General features: G+C 38.5%; 1 protein-coding gene and 1 non-coding gene across 4 annotated transcripts in view; one reads left to right on the top strand and one right to left on the bottom strand.

The window, feature by feature from the left end:
* The window catches only part of EMCN (endomucin), a 122,201-nt gene extending 95,867 nt beyond the window's left edge, over positions 1-26,334 (top strand). For 2 of the 3 annotated variants that reach the window (XM_025290383.3, XM_025290384.3), the window contains exons 6-12: positions 2,251-2,343; positions 2,773-2,826; positions 5,177-5,272; positions 9,912-9,936; positions 11,087-11,148; positions 17,064-17,137; positions 25,808-26,334. In XM_025290383.3, the coding sequence (XP_025146168.3) occupies positions 2,251-2,343; positions 2,773-2,826; positions 5,177-5,272; positions 9,912-9,936; positions 11,087-11,148; positions 17,064-17,098 (365 nt within the window). In that variant the 3' untranslated portion in view covers positions 17,099-17,137; positions 25,808-26,334. The remainder of the gene's footprint in view (positions 1-2,250; positions 2,344-2,772; positions 2,827-5,176; positions 5,273-9,911; positions 9,937-11,086; positions 11,149-17,063; positions 17,138-25,807) is intronic. The other variant, XM_025290386.3, reaches the window with a different exon arrangement.
* TRNAY-AUA lies at positions 7,293-7,365 on the bottom strand. Its single transcript has one exon. It is a non-coding gene; the product is annotated as a tRNA-Tyr (tRNA).
* Positions 26,335-26,591: the final 257 nt, after the last annotated feature.

The raw sequence follows: 26,591 nt of genomic DNA on the forward strand, positions 1-26,591 counted from the left end.
CATGGACTGCAGCCCACCAGGCTCCTCCATCCATGGGATTTTCCAGGCAAGAGTACTGGAGTGGGGTGCCATTGCCTTCTCCCAACAGCACTGGATCGTCAACACATTTTAAGTAGAAAAGCTTGGAGTTTCATCTGATCCAGATAGATTATACTCAGAACTGTAGCCACCACTTAGCCTGCCTATGAGAAGGTAATAAGGTAGAATGTGGAGTGTTGAAAATTAATCCTTGGGAAATCCCAGGAGGATTAATGCCTTTGGTTATTTAATCAGCCATCTTGTTCTCTACCAACACAACCAAAAGAGCATTCATCTTTACTAGAACACTTGACACTGGTAAAAGCAGCTAAGTACCAAGCTTTCAGCTATTTCCTACTCTTATCTTTAAAATCCCCTTTTCTGCCTGCTCAGTGCACTAGCCTGACATTTTTCTTTGTTCTTATGGGCATATATCTAGCTTCCTCCCACAGATCTCTTGCATAGAAAGAACTGTACATTTTTCTTCCCCCACGGATGTCAGAAATGCATAAGCATGCAGTGCGTGCTGGGCTGTGGGTGGCAAAGAGAGAAAGATCCCAGGCAGTCACAGGCAACATCTATTTCTTTTATGTACTTGTACATGATCTTCATATTCCTTCCCCCACGGATGTCAGAAATGCATAAGCATGCAGTGCGTGCTGGGCTGTGGGTGGCAAAGAGAGAAAGATCCCAGGCAGTCACAGGCAACATCTATTTCTTTTATGTACTTGTACATGATCTTCATATTCCTAAGGGGCCATAATTAGATGACTCTTACATCATCTGAGCAGTCAGTTATACTTTATTGCATACCCACTGTAGTCAGAACTCCATGTGAATGGTGGGAATGATGGCCCTCACACTCCAGGAACGTGCAATGCACTATAGAGACAAGGCAAACAGGTGTGATTAAAAGATACTACTTCATACTTGAAGAAAAATACAATGATTTTTCAAAATCTTTTCCAGATACAAATTACATTTTATTACAGATTCATGAGAATAAATGCTGTACACTTAGAAAACATTTAATTATCTATATTTCCTTGAAATTTATTGAGATTTATGAATTTTGAATAATACATTTTTATTTATTATTTTTTTGTTTGAGTCATTCTGATGAAAGATGGCATATACTCACCTAAGCCAACAAATAATAACAATCTAAAAATAATATTTTCCATGGAAAAAAAAAAGCAGTGGACATGCATCTAAGCAGCAGTCGCTCTGGAGAAAACAAACAAGTATAAATCACTGCTGAGCTTTCAAGATAAAAATGAAGGGATCTTCCATCATTTTTTCCCCCAGTTCTTCCAGTCAAAGCCTCCATTGCAGTCTTTCTCCTTGACCACTAAAGAACACTATAAACTGCATTTCTGTCCAGTTTAAGTATTTATAATAATAAAAAAAAAATCAGTATCACTCAAAGTTGTAATATCTAAAATGTGATGAATGCTTTTGCATTGATTTGCATCCCATCCCCTGGTGGCTCAGACAGTAAACAGTCTGCCTGAAATGCAGGAGACTGGGATTTGATTCCCCAGTCAGGAAGAACCCCTGGAGGAGGAAATGGGCAACCTACTCCAGTATCTTGTATCTTGCCTAGAGAATTCCATGGACAAGGGAACCTGGTGGGCTACAGTCCATAGGGTCACAAAGAGTTGGACACGACTAAGGGCTTCCCTAGTAGCTCAGACTTAGCAGCAGCAGCAGCAGTAGCTCACATGGTAAAGAATCTGCCTGCAATGCAGGAGACCCAGGTTCGATCCCTGAGTCAGGAAGATCCCCTGGAGAAAGAAATGGCAACCTACTCCAGTACTCTTGCTTGGAGAATTCCATGGACGGGGGAGCCTGGTGGGCCCAGTTCATGGGATCTCAAAGAGTCGGACACGACTGGGTGACTAACTTTCAACTTTCACTTTTCAAGAGACTTACACCTCTTACAGTAGGTGATATGGGCTATAGTCTAAAATGAGAAACTTGTTCAAGTTTTATTTCTGGCCAGTTCTTGAAGATATAATACTAACACCCAGGCTTTGTCATGCCAAATTTAATCATCTATACAGGAAGAACACATGATTTAATGTACAGTTGTATGTATCCCATTATTCAGTGATAAACGGTTTTTACAGATCATCCAAAATGCCAACGTTTTGAATCTGCAAAGAAATCCAGAAAGAAAAGTAAATACTATAATCTGACTCTGACTCTAGATTTATTGTTTTCCTACAGTTAACACTTCACCACCAGAAGCATCATCTTTCAGAACCACTACATTATCCTCAATATCAGTTACAACTGCAGAAAACATCTCCCCATCTCAAGGTATGAATTCTGTGTGCATGAGTGGAAGCTTGCTTTGGTTGACTACTCCTCACCAAGAAACTGTCACCAATTTAAAAAAACAGACTACTGAGATATAACTGATATAGAAAAACAGACTGCACATTCTCAGAAAGGAAGGGGGCATGAGGAGACTTTTGGAGGGGATGGCTATGTCTGTTACCTTGATTGTGGGGATGGCTTCACGGGTATGTGCTTGTGTCCAAACTCTTCAGACTGTATACATTAACTCCCTACCAATCTCGAGTCATAACACAGGACTCTTTCAGAATGAGATAAAATGTTTTCACTCGAAGCTTCATACCTATCCATCACAGAGGCTACCTAAATAGAGAGTGGGGAGGTGAGGAAGGCTTATGAGGACTGGCACACATTAACCTAAGCTGACATTTTTTTTTCTTAAAATAATAGGCCTTGAGAATGCAAAAAATGCAAGCGCTTCTATAACCAGCCCTTCTTATTCCAGTGAGTAACACATATATCTTCATTCAATGCAGTAAGTAGATCTGCAGAATGTTTGAATGTCACCAGTAAGGGAAAGGATTCAACTATAAACAGCCTTTTCTCAACTTTACTTAATCTGCAATCCCATTATAATCCCATATAACTGCTTTGAAAGTTTTCTTCTATTGAATCTTGTTTTAAAGAATACACTTTGAGCATTTTTTTCCTTACTTTGCTGCTGTGCTGCTGCTGCTAAGTCGCTTCAGTTGTGCCTGACTCTGTGCGACCCCATTGATGGCAGCCCACCAGGCTCCCCCATCCCTGGGATTCTCCAGGCAAGAACACTGGAGTGGGTTGCCATTTCCTTCTCCAATGCATGAAAGTGAAAAGTGAAAGTGAAGTCGCTCAGTCGTGTCCGACTCTTAGCGACCCCATGGACTGCAGCCCACCAGGCTCCTTCCTTACCTTAGTGCCAAGCAATTACCACCAGAGGTCATGGTGAATTGATGGGGCTAGCCTCAAATAAGCCAAAATGCACAGGCAGAGATCTCCATAAAAATGAAAATTCACCTTTACAGAACTTTATCTTAATGTCAAAAACAGTCTTTTAACAAATTCTCCATTTTAGCAAAAACATATATATATATATATGTATATATCTTATAACATACTGTATATACTAACACTGAATAGAGAGGATATTCATGAATTTCCCTGGAAATTAAGAATAAGATGAATATATTATATGCAGCTGTGATGAAAAAAGATTGTCTTAGGTTTAGGTAAAGTCATCCCATTCAAGAAGTCAGCACCGCATTTATGGAGCTGCTGTGTCATGGCGTCTTCATTTCAGGAAGCGCTAGTGACCGCCTGCAAGATCTACTATGAACCCAGCAAGACCTGCTTAAAACAATTATTTAACCATAACAGTGAAGTGTAACCCACCCTACAAATGAATTGGAGAGCTATTCTCAACCCCTGATAAATATAAGCATTACATACGCAAGTAGATGAGAACACCTAACTGACTAGTAACTGTAACTTCTGTATCTCTGCTTAAATTCCTGTGACAGCTTTTTCCTTTCATCACTCTTGTTTTAACCTGGGAAATCACTGCCAGAAAAGAAGGCAAATTCTAAAACACACAGCAAAACCCCTCCATTAATAAGAACAGGAAAAACTCACCCTAATTACTATGGCAGCAGCCCCACACCCACAAGTAGATATTCATAAATACACACATATTTCTTAGACCACGTTGTTGCACTGTAATATCCATTTATATTCAGTTATGTTCTAATTTTCAGATATTATTACAGAAAGATATTTGTGATTTTCTTAGGAAGTCAGCTTTATGACCAGAGTATTTTCAATAGAACCAGTAAGAGATATATCTTTTTTTCTTTTAGTTTTATCGAGATACAATTGACATACAACAGTGTATAAGCTTCAACGGTACTTACATCATAAAACTTATCACAATAGTAAACATCCATCATCTCATATAGATATAAAATTAAAGAAATATAAAAATATTGTGATGAGAATTCAAGACTTTGTTACTCTCTTAACTTTCATATATAACATTTGTTGTTGTCTTTCAGTCACTTAGTCGTGTCCGACTCTTTGTGACCCCATGGACTGCAGCACGCCAGGCTTCCCTGTCCTGCACCATCTCTCAGAGCTTGCTCAAACTCATGTTCTTTGAGTCAGTGATGCCATCCAACCATCTCGTCCTCTGTCATCCCCTTCTCCTCCTGCCTTCACTCTTTCCCAGCATCAGGGTCTTTTCTAATACGTCAGCGCTTTGCATCAGATGGCCAAAATGTTGGAGCTTCAGTTTCAGCATCAGTCCTTCTAATGAATATTCATACATACAGCAGTGAATATATAACATACAACAGTGTTAATTATTAATATATTTAGCAAGTTGTACATTATATCCCTAGTACTTTTCATCTTCTAATTAGAAGTTTGTGCTTTTGACTCCCTTCATCCAAGCTATACATTAGTAGCCTCAATATAAAGTAGCGAAGAATATAAAGCATGCATGTGGGTCTGGTTCTAAGGGACATCGTCTGTGTGGTCAGTCTCCCATTTCCTCATTCCTTCAGTCACCAAGAGAGTCTTCCTTAGATTTGGAGTTTTATTTCAGAAAGGCTACAAGACTGACATCAAGTGGGTACATCAGAAATAACAACTAAAGCATAATCCATGAATCAGATATATCTTCTTTGCTTAAAATGTAATGTTTTTAATAGAATGGTGTTTAAAGAAGAAAGGAAGCATGCATGCTTTTTCTCAGTTCATAAACTATGTGTTATGAGATTCAATACCCACTCTAACTGACAATGTCTCCAATACTTTTTAGGTATTATTTTGCCCATGGTTATTGCTTTGATTGTAATAACACTTTCAGTCTTCGTTCTGGTGGGTTTGTATCGAATGTGCTGGAAGACAGACCCAGGTAGGTAACCATGTTTTGTTTCATTTTGTTTTCCTAAAAGGAGGATATGGTTGCTCAGCCTAAACTTGAATTTAAACTCTTAGTGAGAGAGAGGAAATTTACACAAGAATGAAATGCTATATTGGTTGATCACAGAAATACAGAGAAAGGGTAGGAATCAATTGAGTGCTGGTGAATGTAAGGAATTAACTACTAATGGCAGGTGGGGGCTTCCCTGGTGGCTCAGATGGTAAAAAAATCTGCCTACAATGCCAGAGACCTGAGTTCTATCCCTGGGTCGGGAAGATCCACTGGAGAAGGGAATGGCTACCCACTCCATTATTCTTGCCTGGGGAATTTCACGGACAGAAGAGCCTGGCAGCCTACAGTCCATGGGGTCACAGAGTCGGACACGACTGAGTGACTAACACTTTCACTAATGGTGGATATTATCGGATACGGGCATGTTCTTTTTAACGAAAAAGCCCTAGTTTTGTGGCTGGTTGGGGAGTATGGTATTAAAGATGGCATAAAATGACATGCCTTAGCTATAATGAAGACTTGTTCCATTACCATGTAACAGAATAAAGAGAAATACTGGGACCCATAATTTCCCTGTGGGACCCATAATTTCAAGAAGAGTGTTTTGTGTCTTACTTCCCTCTTGGGGAAGACAGCTTCCTTCCTATGAAAGTGTCTTCCAGGACTGTTGTGTTCTACTAATTTAATTAGTTCTTCCAGATCAAACACTATTGCCATTTTTAGAGGGATTCTAGTTCCACAATTCTTTGTGATCCTCCTAAATCTCTCCATTAGCAATGAAAAGTCTTGCTTCTTTCATTTGAAATGACACTGCCTTCTTTTACATCCTCACTGTTTGTTTTCTTCTTTTTGCTGTTTCATCTTCTCCTCCCTGCCTCTTGAATATTTATGGCTCCCCTAATTGCATTTTATTTTAAAGTGTTTTTTAAAATAAACTTTTAAACTTAAGGATAGATTTAGGTTTACAGAAAAGTTGTGAAGATAGTTATAGAGAGTTTTCTTAATAATAATTAATAATACCTTTATTATTAAACTCTTACATTAATATGATATAATTGCCACAATTAACCAAAATTGATATATTATTAACTAAAGTCCCCATTTTATTCAAATTACTTTCAATCTTTATTCAGTCTTTTTTTCTGTTCTGGGAACTTGAGCACTCTTCATTGGATGCTTGTCTAAATCCCCTTTCAGTTCTCAGGAACTCGCCTATGTTACGTTAAACTTTAATCTGTCTTCTCATTTCAGACACCTTCCTGGTTGTATTAATATAATGGAGCTCTATGTATTCTGCTTCATCCATGTTATTCCTTCTCCTAGAATGTCCAGCCCGCTGCTTAACTTTTATAATACACCTAATCACCTTCTTATTCATTAGGATTTACCTTAAAAGCAGATTTAATCTATATTTTCTTAACATCTCATCTCTTTAAGCAGAGTAGAGTGTTTTGACTCTATAGAATTTGACTCTATAGATATTATTCATCACATTATAGCGTAGTTACTTCTGTATAAGCCTACTTCCTCTGCAAGTCAAACATCTTATTCTGTTTAGGCTGTTGTAACAAAAATGCTTTAGACTAGATGACTTAAACAACAAAAATTTATTTCTCACAGTTCTGGAGCCTAAGTTCAATCAAAGCACCATCAGATTTGACATCTGATGAAAACACTCTTCCTGGTTTTTATACTTGCCTGTGTCTTCACGTGGGAGAAGGGACAACAGAACTCTCAGGGTCTTTTTAACAAGGGCACGAAGCCTTTCCTGAGGACTCTTCCCTCATGACCTAATTGCTTTCCAAAGGCCCAGCATCCTAATACCATCATATTGGGCAAAAAGATTTAACATATGAATGTTAGACTAGACTAGACTAAGTCTTTCAGTCGTGCCCGACTCTTTGCTACCCCATGGACTGTAGCTTACCAGGCTCCTCTGTCCATGGGATTTTCCAGGCAATAGTACTGGAGTGGATTGCCATTTCCTTCTCCAGGGGATCTTCCTGACCCAGGGATCGAACCCGGGTCTCCTGCATTATAGACAGGCGCTTTACCGTCTGAGCCACCAGGGAAGTCTGAATGTTAGGGGGACACAAACTTTCAGTCCATAGCATCAGACAGCCCCTCCAAGTCACAAACTACATATCACTCACGTTGCATTGTGGGTAACACAGAGCAGAGAGAGCCTGACTGAATCTTGTAAATTGTAGTGAAATAAAACCTTTCCTTTCCTCACTTTAATTCTAAATAGTTCCCTAATAGAACTCTACCTAAGACTCATATACTGTTAAAAGAGTAAAAGTCACTCATCTTTATAACATATATGAGCCATGCCCTTTTTCGTTCGCCCTGTGGGCAGTGTGCCCCGGGACACTATGAACGCTGTCCTGAGGCCAATCCCTGGCCCTGCAGGGTGTGGACAGCTTGGCGCCTGCGCCTGACACTGCAAAGGGAAGTAATGAGATGAAAACAGCAGCATTCGTTTTAGCTCTTGCTGCAAAATAAGAAGAAAACAAATCAATGTCTTTCCCTTTGGGAGTTAAGTGAATAAACTTCTTAATAATGTCTGAACTGTTTCCTCACTCAGTTTCCAGAGGGGAAGTAGCATTTTTATAAACCAGTTTGATTTCTCTAAGTTCCTAAACCACCAATCAGGAAATCAACCAATCAAGTGGAAAACAGAGAGTGCTGAGTATATAGAATAGGAAAAAAATCTGTGGACTAAAGACATTTGTAAAAATACTGTGTACTGAAACACTGCTTTGCATAGGGAGATTTGTAAATAAATTATTTGAAAAGTTGGTGATGATGAACCATACCATTTAGGAAAAAAAACGTGTAAGATTCCTACCACTATGGAATTATTCTAAAGACAGGGAGTAGTTTATAACCAAATTGGGCAGTTGGACAATTAGCCAAATCCATTTGATTGTTGTCAGCTTTGTTTTTTACACAGAATTTACAGCATTGTTATCTTAAATTAGCACCATAAAACACCTGCAGTTAATCGCTCTTCAAGTATGTGGGTGAGACTTCATTAAGTTCAGAAAATTCGTAAACCCACTCTACTCTCTGGAAGCCAACATGTATGAAACTAAACTTACCTGGCGGAGACGGCAAAGGCACCCCACTCCAGTACTCTTGCCTGGAAAATCCCATGGACGGAGGAGCCTGGTAGGCTGCAGCCCATGGGGTTGCTAAGAGTCAGACACGACTGAGCGACTTCACTTTCACTTTTCACTTTCATGCATTGGAGAAGGAAATGGCAACCCACTCCAGTGTTCTTGCCTGGAGAATCCCAGGGACGGGGAAGCCTGGTGGGCTGCCGTCTATGGGGTCGCACAGAGTCGGACATGACTGAAGTGACTTAGCAGCAGCAGCAAACTTACCTGGATAATGCTGACGTAGTGTGACCCTTAACCCTATTGAGAATGGCATATATGCATAAAGTAATCTGCTGGTGTGCATCTGTCTGCTAGTGAACCCATATTACAGTCTTCTAAGGAAAAATATTAAAGCAAGCATACAAGAAAATATCTGTTCATCCTGCAACAAGGCTATGAGCATTACAGGTGATATATCATATATAACAGTTATAGTGGGAATTTTTAAATATTGTTAAAACATTTAACTGATGGTAGGAAAGATGAAGTTAGATCTAGTTGGTAAACAGCGTATGTTGGAGTATCTTAGCCAAAGTGACAGAAATAGAAGTAGCCAAAACTTGAGTGGAAATCAAGGTCTTTATAAGACAATAATGGTCAAAGTCAGGAGAATGATATTCAAAGGCATATCCTGATGACCAGAGCTATTATAGATGTGAAAGGAAATCCAAGAGATAAGAACCAGTAGCCATGGAACAAATCGCAGCAAAATCAGGAACAAAGCAGGGACTTTAAGCAATTCCATTAACTATTTTGACTAATAGGCCATAGATTAATGCAAGTTTTGACCAGCACTTCCTGCTCCTACGAGGCTATGGTCCTATGCAAAATGAATCACCCTGTGTTCACAGTCTAACCAAATGCTTGTGGACCAGCCTGGCAAAGCGGGTGGAAGATTAGCTGCAGTTAGTAGCCTCAGTGACATTTTTCAGGGTACTTTTGAGAGGCTGAATCCATGGGCTTCAGATGCAATTAGAAGCAATATCTGCCTCATGGCTCACAACAGATATGGAGACTTGGGTCCCCAGAAAGAGCAACGTACAAAGAAAAGCCAAAAAATCAATTCTCAGTTCTGAAAAGGTAATTCAAGACTTTGAGGCTAATTTGTTTTCAGAGATATTGAAATAAATGGAGACAGTTTTTGGTGTCTGTGGAATGTGTGATAATAGATAATATTCCACACTGTGGTATGAACCTGTAAGGTTAAAATCAGTCCAGAACCCAGTTCAGTGGAGTTTGCCTGTTTGAGACTAGACTGTGAATGTATTAGCTATGACTGAGGAATGAGTGGTAATCATCTCCAGGGAAATGATCAGGGGGACAAGGAATAGGGGGAGAGATTAAAAAGTTCAGAATTGGCTTTAGAAGCATCTTTGCATAGAAAGTGGCGGGAGTCTCAGGGTTTTTGTAGCCAAGCTGTTAGCAATTCTAATAACAATTTCCTCGTCTCCTAGGCACACAGGAAAATGGAAATGAACAGTAAGTAACTCTGCATCATTTTTTTTTTTCTAGAAGCTCTATTTTTTACATAAGGAAAAGCATTGATCCTCTACTCATACTTTTGTTTTTTAAAGCATTTGGGTAGAAGGTACAATATCTGGGATTTGGCCACCTATTTGTCAGGGAGCTTTCTCTATTCAAAAGAAAAATCCCAACAACTAAAAGAGAAGATTCCTCTTAAGCTTGGATAAAGTAGTAAAATTACAAATAAAAAGTTGAAAAGGAAGATAGAGGAGTGAATACAACCATGAGGAAAAAAATCATAGACAAACATATCTAGATTTTTAAAATAGCTTTCCCATAGAAATTTTCAATATGCTTCTCACAATTAGGTAAAATCATGCCTACACCTTGAGAGAGCTCTGAGTGGCTTTACTTTAACAGTAAATGGTTACCCTGCTTGGGCTTTATTAAAACAAACAAAGCAGTCCTTAGCAATCCAGTCAAGTGCTACCCTCAAGATGCAGCAAAGAGGCACACTATTTTAATGTCAAAACCAAATTCTGTGTTTTCTGTGTTGATCTGTCTTTATAGCCTTACTTGTGGGTGTTTTTGTATATTCACTGGGTCATGAACTTTAAGAATAATGTCCCTATACCACCTGGCCTTCCAAATTTAAAGTATAGGTTCTTGAAATGTCCAAGGAGAGGAACTGGGGTTTGAAACTATTTTGAACTGAGAAGGGTTAGGTGGGAACTCTTGTTGAAATAGACAGTTCAGACACTACACTGCAATATCCATGACCCCATGAAAATGAATGTCCCCAGAACTCAGACCAGTCTAAAAAGTTTGGAAACTCTTCTATGTCTTCCTCCTCACAATTCAGAAATGAAGGCACGTGTAAAATGGACTCTGAGACAAGTGTTTCATATGACCCATTTTGACATTTAGTTTATCTGATGATCATCACTGTAACAGAATGACAGAGATTTATTGACTTGATTCCAGAAGTGAAAGTGCTATAAGTTTGTGTCTGTATATGAAGAGACACAAGTTTTGCAATAGAAACACCTAAAAATATATATGTACATGTATCTTTGTCTCTCTGTTTATATTATGTTTTCTTTGTTTCACAGATATGTAATACTAATTACTATGGTGTTAACTTAATATTTTCTGTTTCAAATAGACCTCAGTCCGATAAAGAGAGTGTGAAGCTTCTCACTGTTAAGACAATTTCTCATGAGTCTGGTAAGCTCCCAATATGTTGATTAGATGAAAAATGGTTATTTCAAAATCTAACTTGAATTTGTTTGTTACCACAATAAAAAAAGCATAACTTCTTTAAAAATAATTATTAACCCCAAGAAATAAAGAAATTCTCCTATGAAGGAAAAGTGAGCCCTAGAAATACCGTTTGGGATAAGATATTAGACTATCTGACTTTGATAGGTTGCATGTAGATGTATTCTAAAGAATGAGTGATGACTAGAGGCATTTTCTATCCTGCAGTGGTGGCAGAAAAAACATTAAGCATGCCACAGGGTTTTCTTTTAAAAGTATTATTGTTATTTTGTTATGTTTTTGGTAATGGCTGTGTATAACCACTTGGAACTTGGATTCATCAGTTAAAATGTAAATCATATCTTGTATCATTTCACATCATTTTAATTGAGCTTCTCAATGAGGACAAAACACAATTTTCTATTGATATAGTTTATATTTCTTTTTCCAGTTTCTTAGGTTTTTATTTTGTTTGGTTTGAAATGTAAAAAGTTTTTCAACATATAGATATGATTTGTATGAGTTATATTTGTATCAAGAATAATGAAAAGTGGGATGCTAGATAGCTTTTAAAAATTAAAAAAAAAAAGGCAAATTCCTTTTTTGTACTGAGTAGACCAAATATTTAAAACTCCAATATTCCAAAACAAAAAAATAAAAAGTAATTTTAGTTTTACAAAACAATCTAGGTGGCTCTAACAAATATCAAGTTATATCCAAGATACTTAAAATATTCAATCACCCCAATTTTACCTATACAAAGTAGTCCCAGAATACATATGTTATGTTAAAGTGAAAGATATCAGATGATAAACATTGTAAACATATTGCAGAAAACAATTTTGTAAAACAAAACTAAATATAGTCCCAATTCAAGAGCAAGATATCAAAGACTGATAGGGGTCCCAATTTCAGGTAGAGGATTCAAATTAGAACAAATTACAAACAAGAACTGAGAAGCAAGGGCACCCAAGATCTGCAGAGACATGGTCAAATCCCTCATGTGAGCATTTTCTTGAGACTTTCAGTGTTGTATCTTTCTGTTCTTTATTCCCACATTGCTTTCTTAAAGGTAACCATCTGAATGAGTGAAAGAGTAAAATTCATTCACAGGATACTTGGAAACCACTCACCAGTTTCTCCTAGCTGTTCACCAGCTTTGACTAAGTAGCCAAGCCTATTCTGCTTGGTCAGGAAGGGACAGGCCAGAAGCCTGGATGTGAACTAATCATGAGTAAGCTCATGGGGATCTGGAGCGTGACCACACCGTTTATCAAGAAAAGTTCTCAGAATCTGCCTATATCTTGTAAGCTGCATCACAGTAATTTCATGCACTCTCCTTTATTTCCTGGGAAATTTAACCAAATTGCTCAGCAACTTCTGGGGCTCTCCAAGCTCTGAGCTAGAAGCCCCTAGAGGGAAGCCCATAGCTGTTCTGGGGATGAGGGGGCTAGGATCAGGACCACCTGGTCTACCAGGGAAATGATAATTGACACCAGAATCAAGACTTTTGGAAGGGGAAATTGCCAGAGAACCTTGTGCTTCTTGGTTGCAAATTTGCTGATTCTTCTTTAATGCCCAAGGATAATTCTGTATAAGCTGATATCACCCACTCTCATAGTAACTGCAATAATAAGTGGGTAAACCATGATGGGATGGTTCAGAAGGCCCTTAACTCTCCAAACTTCCTTTTCTTCAGAAGTAGCTTTTCTGGTCATAGGTCTAAGGAGGAAATATTACTATGGAAATAAAAATGTCTAGTCTTTGGTACTCTTATTACTGTCAATCTCAAGTTAGGAAGCACATCTCTTTCAATAAAATAACTTCTCAAAGCTCAACCTAGCTGATTATAGAAAATATTTGGTAATAGAGCTAAAGTGAAATTGGTGACTCAGAGTTGATTTCAATAGCCTAGAACTGATCATCTAAAACATACTGCTTTTCAAATGCTTTTTGTACTACCACAGTTTTTATTAAACTTGATTAAAGTCTCTCCACCATTAACAGGACTTGATGGCTTCTGAAACATCTGAAAACAAATCTCTTTCCCTCTCTTCCCATCTTTCGAGATTTATTTGAATATTCTTTCTTTATAAAATTATTCTCACCACACTCAAAGGAAGTTACAGTATCATAATTATTTTTACCTAAATATCCCTTCCCTAATAGTTACATCTTTCCTAAAATATAACTAGAATAAGGTCTGAAATAATTATAAAAATAAAGTCTAAATTTCTATCTCATATATAAAAAATTTTAAATATTTAAAAAATATAGAAAAGAATTTGATAGAACAAATATGTGACTACCCACCATTCAGAATTTATGGTTATTACTTTTCATGGTATTTGCTATATGGCCTAAGAAACATACCAACAAACATTTGTTAATTAACACAGCAAGGTTAGTAACATGAAATTTGAGCTTCAGTGGTCTTAAGAATTAATTGGATTAGTCAAAGGTCAATTTATAAGCTCCAGTCTTATATCTCAAAATAAATTTTGCCATTTTAGAGGTCAATAAATCATGTTTCCAAGGAAACAGAGCTCTGTAGCAACCCACCTTCAGGGAAAATGCCAGTGATACTAAACTTCCTGGGTTTCTATAAGCCTCTATGCTTAATGGTTATTGTTCTGAATGTTTTCTCCAGATAAAGCAGTTCCTTGCCCCAAATCTTCCTCCTCTGATTGTCTTGATGTTTATCCATCCATATTTTATGATTCCTCTAAGTCTGATCTTTCTCAACCAGATATTTTTGTTGAAAATGTAGTCCATAAATGTTTAAAGTTTGATTATTTCAATTGGGAGCTTTCTTTATTGTAAAAGAAAAAGCCTGAGTATACATGAGAATGTGCTTTCAGAAAAAAAAATAAGCACCAAACATAGCAGATCATGAAGCCCTGTATAAGAACATACAAGATGCCTCTCAGATTTAATTAAAAATCTTGGCAAGTTAAACATCACCATGATTGATTGCAAAATATACATGTGACATGAGGCATTTTAAACTGATTACCACTTACACCATATGTCAGAAAGTTAACATAGGTTATCTCATTTTTAACATGTAAGGTTATAAAAATATGAACAAAATTGCCTAAATTAAGGAATACATGATTCCACAAAAGAAAGAAAACACAGTAACACTGAATTTAATTTCAAAGTATTACTTGATTTTGAACCTTTTGAAGGGAGAAAAAGCAGATCTGAATTCATTATAATTTTACTTTTCTTAGAAAACACTGATAAATTTGTATTATCTTATATTAAGTTCCAATGCTTCAGCATGCCTTCCATGATATGCCAGATTTCTCTTGCTCAATTTTTGAACCATTTAATATTAATAACACAAACTCTTCAGATGTCACTCACCTCCTATCCACTGTCCTCCTCACTGAACTAAGGAGAGACAGCACCTTGGTCTTCTTTGTCTTTCCCACCTGCCCCTCCTACCCATGGTAATAATGTGGTAATTACACATTATTTATATATTGTTAGTATACCAGCACTAGTTAGTATGTTATGGTAATTATTCATTAAATATACACTTTTCTGTTTATTTTTACAAATAAAAGTTCATTTATAAGTAGAAATGAACAGAATTGTAAAGATGAGCAAAAGATTCATAGATGTATAAAGCCATACAGAGATTCAAAATCTATCTTTTTAGCCCTTCAATTTTGACTCAGTCTCTGATGAAGGTGAAAGAGGAGAGTGAAAAAGCTGGCTTAAAACTCAACATTCAAAAAAGGAAGATAATGCATCCAGTTCTATCACTTCATGGGGAATAGATGAGGAAAGAGTGAAAACAGTGTCAGATTTCATTTTCTTGGGCTCCAAAATCAATGTGGACGGTGACTGCAGCCACTAAATTAAAAGACACTTGCTTCTTGGAAGAAAAGCTATGACAAACCTAGACCGTGTATTAAAAAGCAGAGACAGCACTTTGCCGACAAAGGTCTGTATAGTCAAAGCCATGGTTTTTCCAGTAGTCCTGTTTGAATGTGAGAGTTGGACTATAAAGAAGGCTGAGCACCAAAGAATTGATTCTTTCAAATTGTGGTGCCAGAGAAAACTAGCACCCTCTTGGACCCTCTTGAGGGTCTCTTGGAGAGCAAGATCAAACCAGTCAAGCCTAAAGGAAATCAACCCTGAATATTCATTGGAAGGACTGATGCTGAAGCTGAGGCTCCAATACTTTGACCACCTGGTGTGAAGAGCCAACTCATGGAAAAACCCTGATACTAGGAAAGATTGAGGGCAGGAGGAGAAGAGAGCAACAGAAGATGAGATGGTTGGTTGGCATCACTTACTCAATGGACCTGAGTTTGAACTAACTCTGGGAGATAGTGAAGGACTGGGAAGCCTGGCATGCTGTAGTTCATGGGGTTGCAAAGAGTCAGACACGACTTCGGGACTGAACAACAACTGCCTTTGCACTAAGGCTTCCTTGCCTGTCCCAGATGTACATGGTCTTTTCACTAACTGTTGATTTGGCAGGTCAGCATGCACTGCTGCCTTGGAATATTTCTTAATGGCTTCAATTGCCATTTTAATATTTGACCTCAATATGCATAATGTAGAATGGAGAAAATAGAGAATAGAAAAAATTAAAAATTACTTATAAGAGACAACCTGGCATCAATACTGGCATTTCCTTCCAGTTGTGCTTTTCTAGGTATAGTAGTATTTTGTTTGCTTTTACCATATATGTCATCATTATAAGTATTATTAGAATCATATAATTATTTAATCTCTTCACACTTTCTATTCCCAGCTAGACAGACTGTGGGAGTTATTAAGGGAGATATTAACAATTGTAGCAATTTTCATATGAATTGTTTATGTGACTTCTGGTGGATGATAGGGGTTCAATAAATGTTTCTTTTGTTTACTTCTTATTCCTGTACTTTATAGCCATGGATTCCAGGAGGTGCTGTGCCTTTTGTAAAATATGCAATAGTGAGCGAAGCATTGTGCTGGGCCGGGAGCTATGAGGGCTATTGCTCAGAGCCAGACATTTCTTGAAACACAAAATTTAAGGAGCTATTGAAGGGTAATCCCAGGTTTGTTCTTCTTAGATCTCTGGTACTATTATCCCCATGACAGTGCAGGTAAGAGATGAATCAGTCAAGTCCCCAGAAGATGGTCCTAACTGGCAGATAAAAGCCAGAGCAAAGCAATGACATTTATTCTCAAAGCTGGAGACCTTGACCGATATTGGTTTTGTAAAGCATGACTGATGTTGATACTTGAATCTACATGAAAGACACAGGTAATGTGAAAGGCTTTGACCACAGATCCAAGAGCACATGAAAATGCTCATGGTCTTTCAGCTTCGCATCATCCTAAGTTAATATTTATCTTTATATCGGATGATGGAAAAACACTGTTATTTTGAGTAATGTTCCCTGCATTGCTTTGTATGTCATCAAAATATTCATGTAAGCCTATAAATTCATTTTCACAAAACTCTCACTGAATTATTTAAACAGAGGAACCTTGAATGTTTTTCCGATAAAATAGCACTTTAAATATATGACATAGTTTTGCTTAGGCAAAGCCAGCTCATGGACCAAGCAAAATTCAATAACTCATTCTCTCAGGTGCCTCTTGCTATCACCTCTCAGCTCACATCATCTACCCACAGGGAGCGAGTCAGCATCACTCCTCTAGGGTAAAAATAAACAATGGCCAAAAAAGCTTATAAATCTTGGTGAAGGATTTCCAGGCAATAAATACCAAGAGGTAAATTGTGGCTCTGATGACATTCTTGAGGGGAAATTGGACTTTCCTTGGGAAAAAAAAAAAAAAAACAAGCTGAGAAACTTTTATTTTCATCCTTATTCACTCTCTGAGCAAAACATATCTTCTGTTTTTAGGGGAGCACTCTGCACAAGGAAAAACCAAGAACTGACAGCTTGATGAATCCTCTCCACACCTGGGCAATAAATATGTAAGTTTCCTAATTTCATTCACTGAGATACTCATTAATATCTGTTTTGTTAGCCTGCTGCAGCTCAGATTATTTTTATACTTTTATAACCTGAAAAGTTAATGGCTTGTGTCAGTGAAACCATCATTTTCTATTTGTCTAAAAACAAACACGAAGAACACTTGCCAGAGAAATAAATGTCTTGGGGGCTGTGGAAGATCTCTTCCAGTTGTCCTGCCTCCCTCAGGGACAATGCAGTCCATTCTTTCCGCCTTTTGGTAGTGCTCCCACATAGCTGCTGTTTGCCTCTGTGCGGGTCAGCATATGCACACTTCCAGTGGCAGTTAGACAGGGTTCTATTGCTGGGGAAGGATTGCAGGACCCCAGATGACTGTGCTTACAAATTTGCGATTTATTGTGAAAAAAATAAATTGACACCTCAGCTGCCGAAAGGTAAAGATGCACATCATTGTCAAAGGTTGGCTCAGGACAAGGGGTCCAGAGATGCCAGATGGGAGATGCAATTGTGCTTCCTCTGTAAGAACCACACCCAGCTGTGCTTTCTCTGTGGGACTAGGAACGATGGATGTGCACACAAAGCACCTCAAACAAGTGATCCAGAACATGCTCTCAGCTGGGAGTCCTTATACCTGGGTACTCAGGAAGGCACATTCTTGCTGCATAACTAGAGGAGTGAGAGAGCCTTCCAGATGTCTCAATGAGACCAGTGCAAAGTCTTCAATCTCATTACACTCATTGTTAATCAATGAATAATTGAAAGCTCTCAAACCTCTGGATATGAGCAACTGTCATTCTGTGTGAGCCATGCTTTGACCAGGAGTCCATGCAATGCAAGTGTATGTCTTACTGCAGTAAAACAACTCGGGCCAATTTCAGGCCTGCTGGAGTTGACCTTTCCAGCTTAGCATAGGATGGTCTTTTGCTTTCTACAGTTGCATAAGAAAATTTTCTTCTGACTTTAGTTTTCACAAGGAACATTAAGTACATGCCCTCACAGTGTCTTATAATTTTTAGAATCTGCAGAAAAATTTACTTTTTGGTAACTAATGGTGAAAAAAAACAAAAGGACTTATAGGTATATGCCCTGAATTGGCCTGACCGCAATGGTAGTCACTCTGGGTAGTGTGCAGGGGAGGGGAGTATATCACTGTTACGTCCACTACCTATGTCTACTTCCTAGCACAAGTACAATGCTGTATGGATACTCAGCCAGTGTTTATTGAGTAAATGATGCTTCTTTGGCTAGGAGCAGGAGACATACACAAAGGAGTATCATCCAGACATATATATCACGGTTAGAACTTCATCCTTCTCTAGTCAGCAAAAGGTAGGTTAGGATGAGAGAGGAAGCTCTTTCAGATGCAAGATTCGAGAAGCTGAGAAGTTAGAAATTCACGGAGAATGTGTTCAAGCCCTCACTAGAGCATGGAAAGCTTCCTTCCATACCAGCTATGGTTCCTTTGCAATCCTGTGCCTATTGAAAAACCATGCCTTCCAGATTATTAACATGCTCAAATCTTGGTAACTAATTGTCCACTTTGGAAGAAGATGAAGTGTTCAGTTGGAAAGAAAAAGAAAGAAAAGTCTCTATATCGGAGGCAGCCTCAATACAGTCTCTGTACAGAAAACAAGGACGAGTGCTGATCCAAACGAGCTCAACAAAATGAATTATCACCCAATTCCTGTTCCTTTCCATTTTTGTACTTTAAAAATATTCCTAGCCTCTAATCTCTTGTCTTTGGATTTGCAGAGGTAAATAATTTCTGTTGCCTTTCTGAGTAATTGTGAAATTACATAACAATGTTCTGAAGAGTAAAGATGAAAGTAATGGGAAGAAACATGCTTGACATTGGTCAATTCTATTGTCTATTTGTCTTACCCTTTTTCATTTTATTTCTCTTGAATCATTGAACTTTAAATGTAGTAACCAGTAATTGCTTTCTAAAGTATCAACTAGAAATCAAATATCGGCTCAGAAATTCAAGATAAATAGGATACATTTGTGCTCAGGGGTAAAGAATCCGCCTGCAGTGCAGGAGACACAGGAGGCGTGGGTTTGATCCCTGGGTTGGGAAGATCCCCTGGAGGAGGGAATAACAATCCACTCCAGTATTCTTGCCTGCAGAATCCTGTGGACAGAGGAGCCTGGCAGGCTGCGTGTCACGGACATGCTTCAGTCGTGTCTGAGTTTTTGAGACCCCATGGACTGTAGCCCACTAGGCTCCCTTGTCCATGGGGTTCTCCAAGCAAGAACACTGAAGTGGGTTGCCCCGCCCTTCTTCAGAGGCTCTTCCCAACCCAGGGATGGAACACATGTCTCCTTCGGCTCTTGCATTGCAGGCAGATTCTTTACCACTGAGCCACCAGGGAAGACTGGGCTACAGTCCATAGGGTCACAAATAGTCAGACACAACTGAACCAACTTAGCACACGCATTTGAACTAGAAGTTGAAAAAAGAAGCTGAGAAGTCTTTGGATCTGTAGGTAACAGCAAACACTTATATGGAAACATTAACTCATATTAAAAATGTTCATCTCAGTATAAATTTCTAGACGTATTTAAAGCCTGCTGCTTCATATAATGATCATTTATTTAGTGCAGAGTATTATATTTAATGGAATTCCAGAATACCTTTCATCTATGATCATTGCCCTCTCTGTGAAGTTTGTCTAGTGAGAACATAAACTGCACACACAAGAAATAAGAAAATAATTAAGAGAAAAAGATTTAAAACTACATGGCATGATCGATACACTTCATCACTTCAGTCCAGTTCTAAAATCTGAGACCTTCATGTCAGCAAGAGAAAGGTCAGTAAGAGTTTCAAAAAATATTATCCTTTCATTGCATATTTATTGCTACATTTAGGAATCATAATTTTTCAGAATAAGAAAATGATTATTTTAGTTTAAACTTTCCCTATATAATTTACTTAGCTGATACCACCCTCAAAATGGCTATTAGTGCAAAACAACTTTTGTTAAGTTTCAAATTTTAGAAATATATTAGCTATATGTATTTCTATACATATTTGTGCCCTTTTACAGTGCAAATATGCTTTGTTATCTTCTTCTTAGATTGATTTTCTCATGATTAATTAGGAGTGACAAGGGTGACATAGCTAAAGGAATTGACTTGCTGTTATATAGAACTTCTACTTAGGTCAGAATTTCTACACAAAAATGCAGAGCAGGAAAGCAACATCTTTTTTCTTATTGATGCCAACAAATACTCTGAAAAAAAAAACTGGTTAATAATGAGTGTGAAGGATCATTAGCTAATATTATTTATGAAAGTGAAAGTTGCTCAGTTGTGTCCAACTCTTTGTGACCCCATGGACTATACAGTCCATGGAATTCTTCAGGCCAGAATATTGGAGTGGGTAGCCTTTCCCTTCTCCAGGGGATCTTCCCAACCCAGGGATTGAACCCAGATCTCCCACATTCAGACGGATTCTTTACCAGCTGAGCCACAAAGGAAGCCCAAGAATACTGGAGTGGGTAGCCTATCCCTTCTCCAGTGGATCTTCCTGACCCAGGAATTGCACCAGGGCCTCCTGCATTGCAGGCAGATTCTTTACCAACTGAGCTATAATGTTATCTATACGTTGCTGTTAGTCGCTCAGTCGTGTCTGACTCTGCAACTCCATGAACTATAGCCCACCAGTCTCCTCTGTCCATGGAATTCTCCAGGGAAGAACACTGGAGTGGGTAAGCTATTCCCTTATCCAGGGGATCTTCCTGACCAGGGATCGAACCCAGGTCTCTGACACTGCAGGTAGATTCTTTACTATCTGAGCCACCAGGGAAGGCCTTATCTATATGGGGGAAATGTATAAAGAACTTAATGTAAAAGAAAGACAGTAGAAGAAAATTTAGTTAGGTTTTATTATGTGTCTGATTAAGAATTTTCAAACCATGAAACAATATAAGAAAATTCAATTTCCAAGACAGAAATTTCTACTACATCATGACTTAAAATTTTCAAAAATGTCATAAAGAAAACCATAAATTGGAAAACACTTGCCATAAATACGAGACCAATTAATTAATATTCTAAATACTCAAAGACATTTACACAAATTGGAAAATTTTTAAATGATCCAAGGCCATGAACAGGCAATTCATAGAGGAGAAAATAGAAATGGTAATATAAAATTATAACCTTCAATTTAATTGAGCTTTATTTTTCCAGTATTTAAAAATCATACTGGTGAAACAGATAATTTCATATGCTGCATTTGACAGCATAAATTGGATTAATTGGATTAATCTTTTTGAAGAGCAGTTTGGTAATATTAGCTAAGAGACTTAAAATCTTCACATTTGTCACCTAGTAACTTCACTTTAGGAAATTCTCATAAGGAAATTATTGAAATATTATTAGAAATTAGTATACAGAGAATAGCAGCAAATGTTTAGAAACAGTGTGTCTAATGGTATGGAAATTTCAAATAAATTATTTTTCATCCTATTGATGACATTACACAGCTAACAAAAACAAATCACTCTCAAGGTAATTTTTTAATTGCACATAAACATGTCTTTCCAACTGTGGTGTTGGAGGACTCTTGAGAGTCCCTTGGACTGCAAGGAGATCCAACCAGTCCATCCTAAAGGAAATCAGTCCTGAATATTCCTTGGAAGGACTGATGCTGAAGCCGAAACTCCTTTGGCCTCCTGATTTGAAGAACTGACTCATTTGAAAAAACCCTGATGCTGGGAAAGATTGAAGGAGGGAGGAGAAGGGGACAACAGAGAATGAGATGGTTGGATGGCATCACCGACTCGATGAACATGAGTTTGAGTAGACTCCTGGAGTTAGTGATGGACAGGGAAGCCTGGCACGCTGCAGTCCATGGGGTTGCAAAGAGTCGGACATGACTGAGTGACTGAAATGAACTGAACTGAAACAAACTGAAACATGTCCAAGATATAGGGCTGCCTGCCAATGCAAGAGACACAGGTTCAATCTCTGGGTTGGAAAGATCCCCTGGAGAAGGAAATGGCAAATCACTCCAGCATTCTTGTCTGGGAAATCCTATAGACAGAGGAGCCTGGCAGGGCTACAGTCCCTGAGGTCATAAAAGAGTCGGACACTACTGAGTGACTAAACAGCAACAGTGTCCAAGATAAATCTTAAATGAGAGGGAAAACAATTTTAGAATTGAACAGAAGTCCTTTTAATTGTTCTGAGACCAATCCTATGCTGTAGAAGGCAGGGGACTGGCTGCCACCTGGTCACTCCCTCGCCAGTAGTTCCCCTGTCCATTCTGCTGTGAGTCACCTACCCATTTAAGATATGAGGGGAATCTCAGATCAATAAAGAACCAGGAATAAGCAAGACCAGTAACTTGTATGAAAGTCTCTTCCCACAGATCCTCAACAAAATGGAATATTACCCGTTTCTACTTTTCTCCCAGATATAATTCACTGTACTTTTGTAATTTTCTAAATGATACCCTTGATAATCTAAAAGCATCTTCATGAACTTCCAGAAGAGCTTAATATGTTTTTCAATTATTTTTCTTACATTTAAAATGAATGATGAGGGCTAGAAAGAAAACATCACAAGTAAAAAGAGATTTATTTTCCAATCCTAGTCTATAGCCCTGAACGAATTTCTTCATAATGCTTTACACTGTGTTCAACATCTATAAAACCAGGACAGAAAGGTCTTTTCTCCTAAAACCATTGTGCTCCTCTGTTTATAAAGTAGTGTCAATATGGTTAAAGAATCTAACATGATACTTTATTATTAAAGCAATCATTAACTTTTTAAAGAATCACAAATATACAATATTTAGGGTTGTGAAAGATTCCATGACCATAAAGTTTTGTATTATCATTGAAGCTGGTACACTGAGTTTTAGAGGGATTATAATGTTGGAAAGAAAGTTTATGCTGGTATTGTATAGACATTCAAACTGGAACATCAACTAATGAATAAAATCATTAATGAAGCAAGCAAAATCTGTTTCTTGAGAAAGACTGTCAATGTGGAATACACTCTGATGAAAACCCCAGTTTGTTCCTATTGTTGATTTCTGATCTTTAAGGAGAAAAAATTATCAGTGCCACATTAATCCTGACCATTATCCTACTCACACAAATCAAAATATTTACCTAGGTGATCTATGGTGCAAACACTTAGCTTCACTTGGAAGCTCACTTACAGAGGATTATGGTTCAGTTGAAGAAAAAAGCGACAGAAATCTTACTCTGCTAAGTACTAGACCAGATATTAAGAGGAACATGACATGGTTGCTGTCCTGAAGAAGCTTAGACTCGTGGCAAGATATACAAATAAGATCATTTTAGCAGAATATGGTAAATAAGATAGTAAAGAATCTGCCCTCAGTGTGGGAGACCAGGGTTCAATCCCTGGCTCAGGAAGATACCCCAGAGAAGGGAATGGCAACCCACTCCAGTATTCTTGCCTGGAGAATCCCACGGACAGAGGAGCCTGGTGGGCTACAGTCCATGGGGTCACAAAGAGACATGGCTAAGTAACTTTCACTTTATGTAAAGATAACCATAGTACCTTGAAGTTTAATGATAAATTTCTCAGAGAATTTAGTATTTAAGTTGAGATTTACAGGATAAGAAAAAAAGTGACCTAGGTTTTTCTAGACACAGGGAACAGCATGTGTAAATGCAAAGAATTGTGAAACTGCATGGGGTATGGAAAATTTTATAGAAAACTGTTTACCCTAGAGCTGTTCTTTATGTATGTGCTGCAGGGTCAGTGAACCGTTGATTCTGTTCCACAATGAGATTAAGTACAGCCTCTGAGTGTAAGCATTTAAAATTGTTATAGCGATCTGATATTGCTTCAACATTTTACTCATGTGATTTTATTTTAAAAAATACCAGTTTGCAACTGATTAGAGATATTTAAAAAAGCCAACCTGGTCCATAGATAATGTGGGAAGCACAGTTCTAGAAGATAGAGCTCAGTGCCAGCAGGGCTGATGAGTGAGGGTGAAGCAGTTGAGGGTACCAGATCAAAGAGGGGTTGGCTAAAGCTACAGTGTACAGGACTCCACATGGAGAGAATGAAATGCTTTCTTTTCCTAAGCAGAATAAAATCAGATTATTTCCTTTTTATTAATGCCATCAAGAAGCCATTTATTCATTTCGGGAGACTCTCTGACCTTGAATGTAGAACACACCCAGGAAATTAGTCCAAAATCTGAGAGTGGGGACTGTTTCTCAGTCATCCCAGTAATCACTGTACTTCTTCTAGAATTACACCATGCTCTTGCCTGGGCTGGACCATCTGTCAGCCACAAGTACTCTGGAAGGACATTAGAAATGCCCTGCTTTACAGTCATTTCCGCAGACTAAGGCTTGACATGGACCCTCTGTCCACTCTTGGCTCTTCAAAGCATCCCCCAAACCATGGCAACTAGTGTCCATCTTCCTCCCAGGCAAGGCAGCAGTGCACTGGTTCCTACCAAAGGCCCTGCCTCCATCAACCACGCCACGAGGGAGTAAAATGCAAGTCTCCACCCTGGTCCCCCTGCCCACCCCCAACCCCACCGTGTCATTCTCCTGCCAGATTCCAGCAAACCACCGGCATTGCCACCAGCAGCATGAAAGGGCACCTAAGCCTTCCATGTGGGGGGCGTGCGCCCCTTTCCCAATTAAAGCACAGAAACTTCAGGCTTCTGTTCCTTTTCAGACCAACACAGACAGTTGTTTCTGTACTGCAAATGAGAAAACCCAAAGTAATAAACTAAAGTCTTCCTGTGAAGGAGAGGTGGAGAGTGCCCCTTCATTCTTCTCCCTGATAAATACACAGCAGCAAAGCATGAAAGTTGCCAATAAATTTCATAACATTGTTACCCCAAGCAACAGTCCTTGAATGATGTCCCGTTAGTGACAGGGTACAGCAAAGTGTTTTAATCAGAAGACGAATATGGTGAGATTTGTGCTTGAAACATATCACTGAGTATTTAATGTGGAAGATCAATTCAAGAGTGATAAGACTAGAAGCAGAGAAGTCAGAGGGCTATTGCAGTTCTGACTATCCCAAGTCTGTAGCTGGAATGGAAATGAAGCAGCAGTATGGAATAGAGAAGTGTCTGGAAAATCAAATTCTCCAGAGGTGGTGATTGTGTGAATGTAGGCATTGTGGGTGAGGACTATTAGGGGTATAGATTATGGCTGCACTTGTAGCTTGATTGTCTGCATGGATTGTGGAGGAAAGAGAAAAGGTTGGAATTACTGAGCAAGAGGGAATAGGTTTGGGAGGCGCTCTAGTGGGTTTCCTTTCAGACTTGTTGAGGTTGAAGTGCTTATGGGACATTCCAGTGACTCTATATGTGTGTGTGTTAGTTGCTCAGTTGTGTCTGACTCTTCGCAACCCCATGGACTATAGCCCACCAGCCTCCTCTGTCCATGGAATTCTCCAGGCAAGAATACTGGAATGGGTTGTCATTCCCTTCTCAAGGGGGCCTTCCCAACCCCAGAGTCGAACCCAGGTCTCCCACATTGCAGGCAGATTCTTTATTGTCTGAGCCACCAGGGAAGCCCTTTCAGTGACTCTACTGGGTGGAAAAATTCAGCTGGTCACTAACATTTCTTACCAAGCGATGGTCTTCCTCCAGCATCTCTACTTCTTCCCTTTCTTGTAATCTGAACTTGTTTGTTTCCCCCCAACAGGCTTACTCTTCAGCTTCAATGCTCCATGGGGAGAAAGCCCTGTGGAATCAATCCTGACTGCCAATCCTGCTCGCCAGTCACCTGTCCCAATGAAGTGATGTCCAGATGACATGCAGTAATCTAATAGAATCAGAAAGAATCATGCGGCTCCCCTATCCTTTAGGATGTGAAGAAGTGCATTACCGCATTTTATAGGAATACTATATTCCTAGGAGAGTGGATTTTAGGAGGGGCATCTGTGAGCAGTTAACCTGACAGACCAGCAGGTGGTTTCACTGATGAAATCTGTCCCTTCAATTTAAAGTTTTCAGAACCAACAGTTTTCATCCACGGAGACTTTTCTACTTTTTCATTGTTCTTATATTACCTAATGTTTGTATTTATTGTTTTCCACTATGTTAACACAGGGAAAATTTGCAACTGTATTATTAAATATTGGGTCAAAATCCTGCCTTGCCACTTTGTACATAAAGATATTTTATTTGTACTTTCATATGTTGCTGTTAATAAATAATTACTGTACTCAACACACTAAAAATATCATAATGTGACTGTGAAAATGGCAATAGTATTGTCTTCCCATAATTATGAGTATTTGGGGATTGATTATTAGAATATGAGAGGTCACTAATGAAAGGCATCTAAGAAGTGAGAAAAGGACAAGGGATTCACACACTACACCCTGTTCTTGGGAAGTCAATTTACCATCTCTTTGGTATTTCTCTTTGTAATTCACAGTATGTGACAAGGATGTAAGGGCATTTATGACACTCTGTACTGCATT

Source organism: Bubalus bubalis, chromosome 7 (genome assembly GCF_019923935.1).
Source record: "Bubalus bubalis isolate 160015118507 breed Murrah chromosome 7, NDDB_SH_1, whole genome shotgun sequence".
Classification (NCBI taxonomy): Eukaryota; Metazoa; Chordata; class Mammalia; order Artiodactyla; family Bovidae; genus Bubalus; species Bubalus bubalis.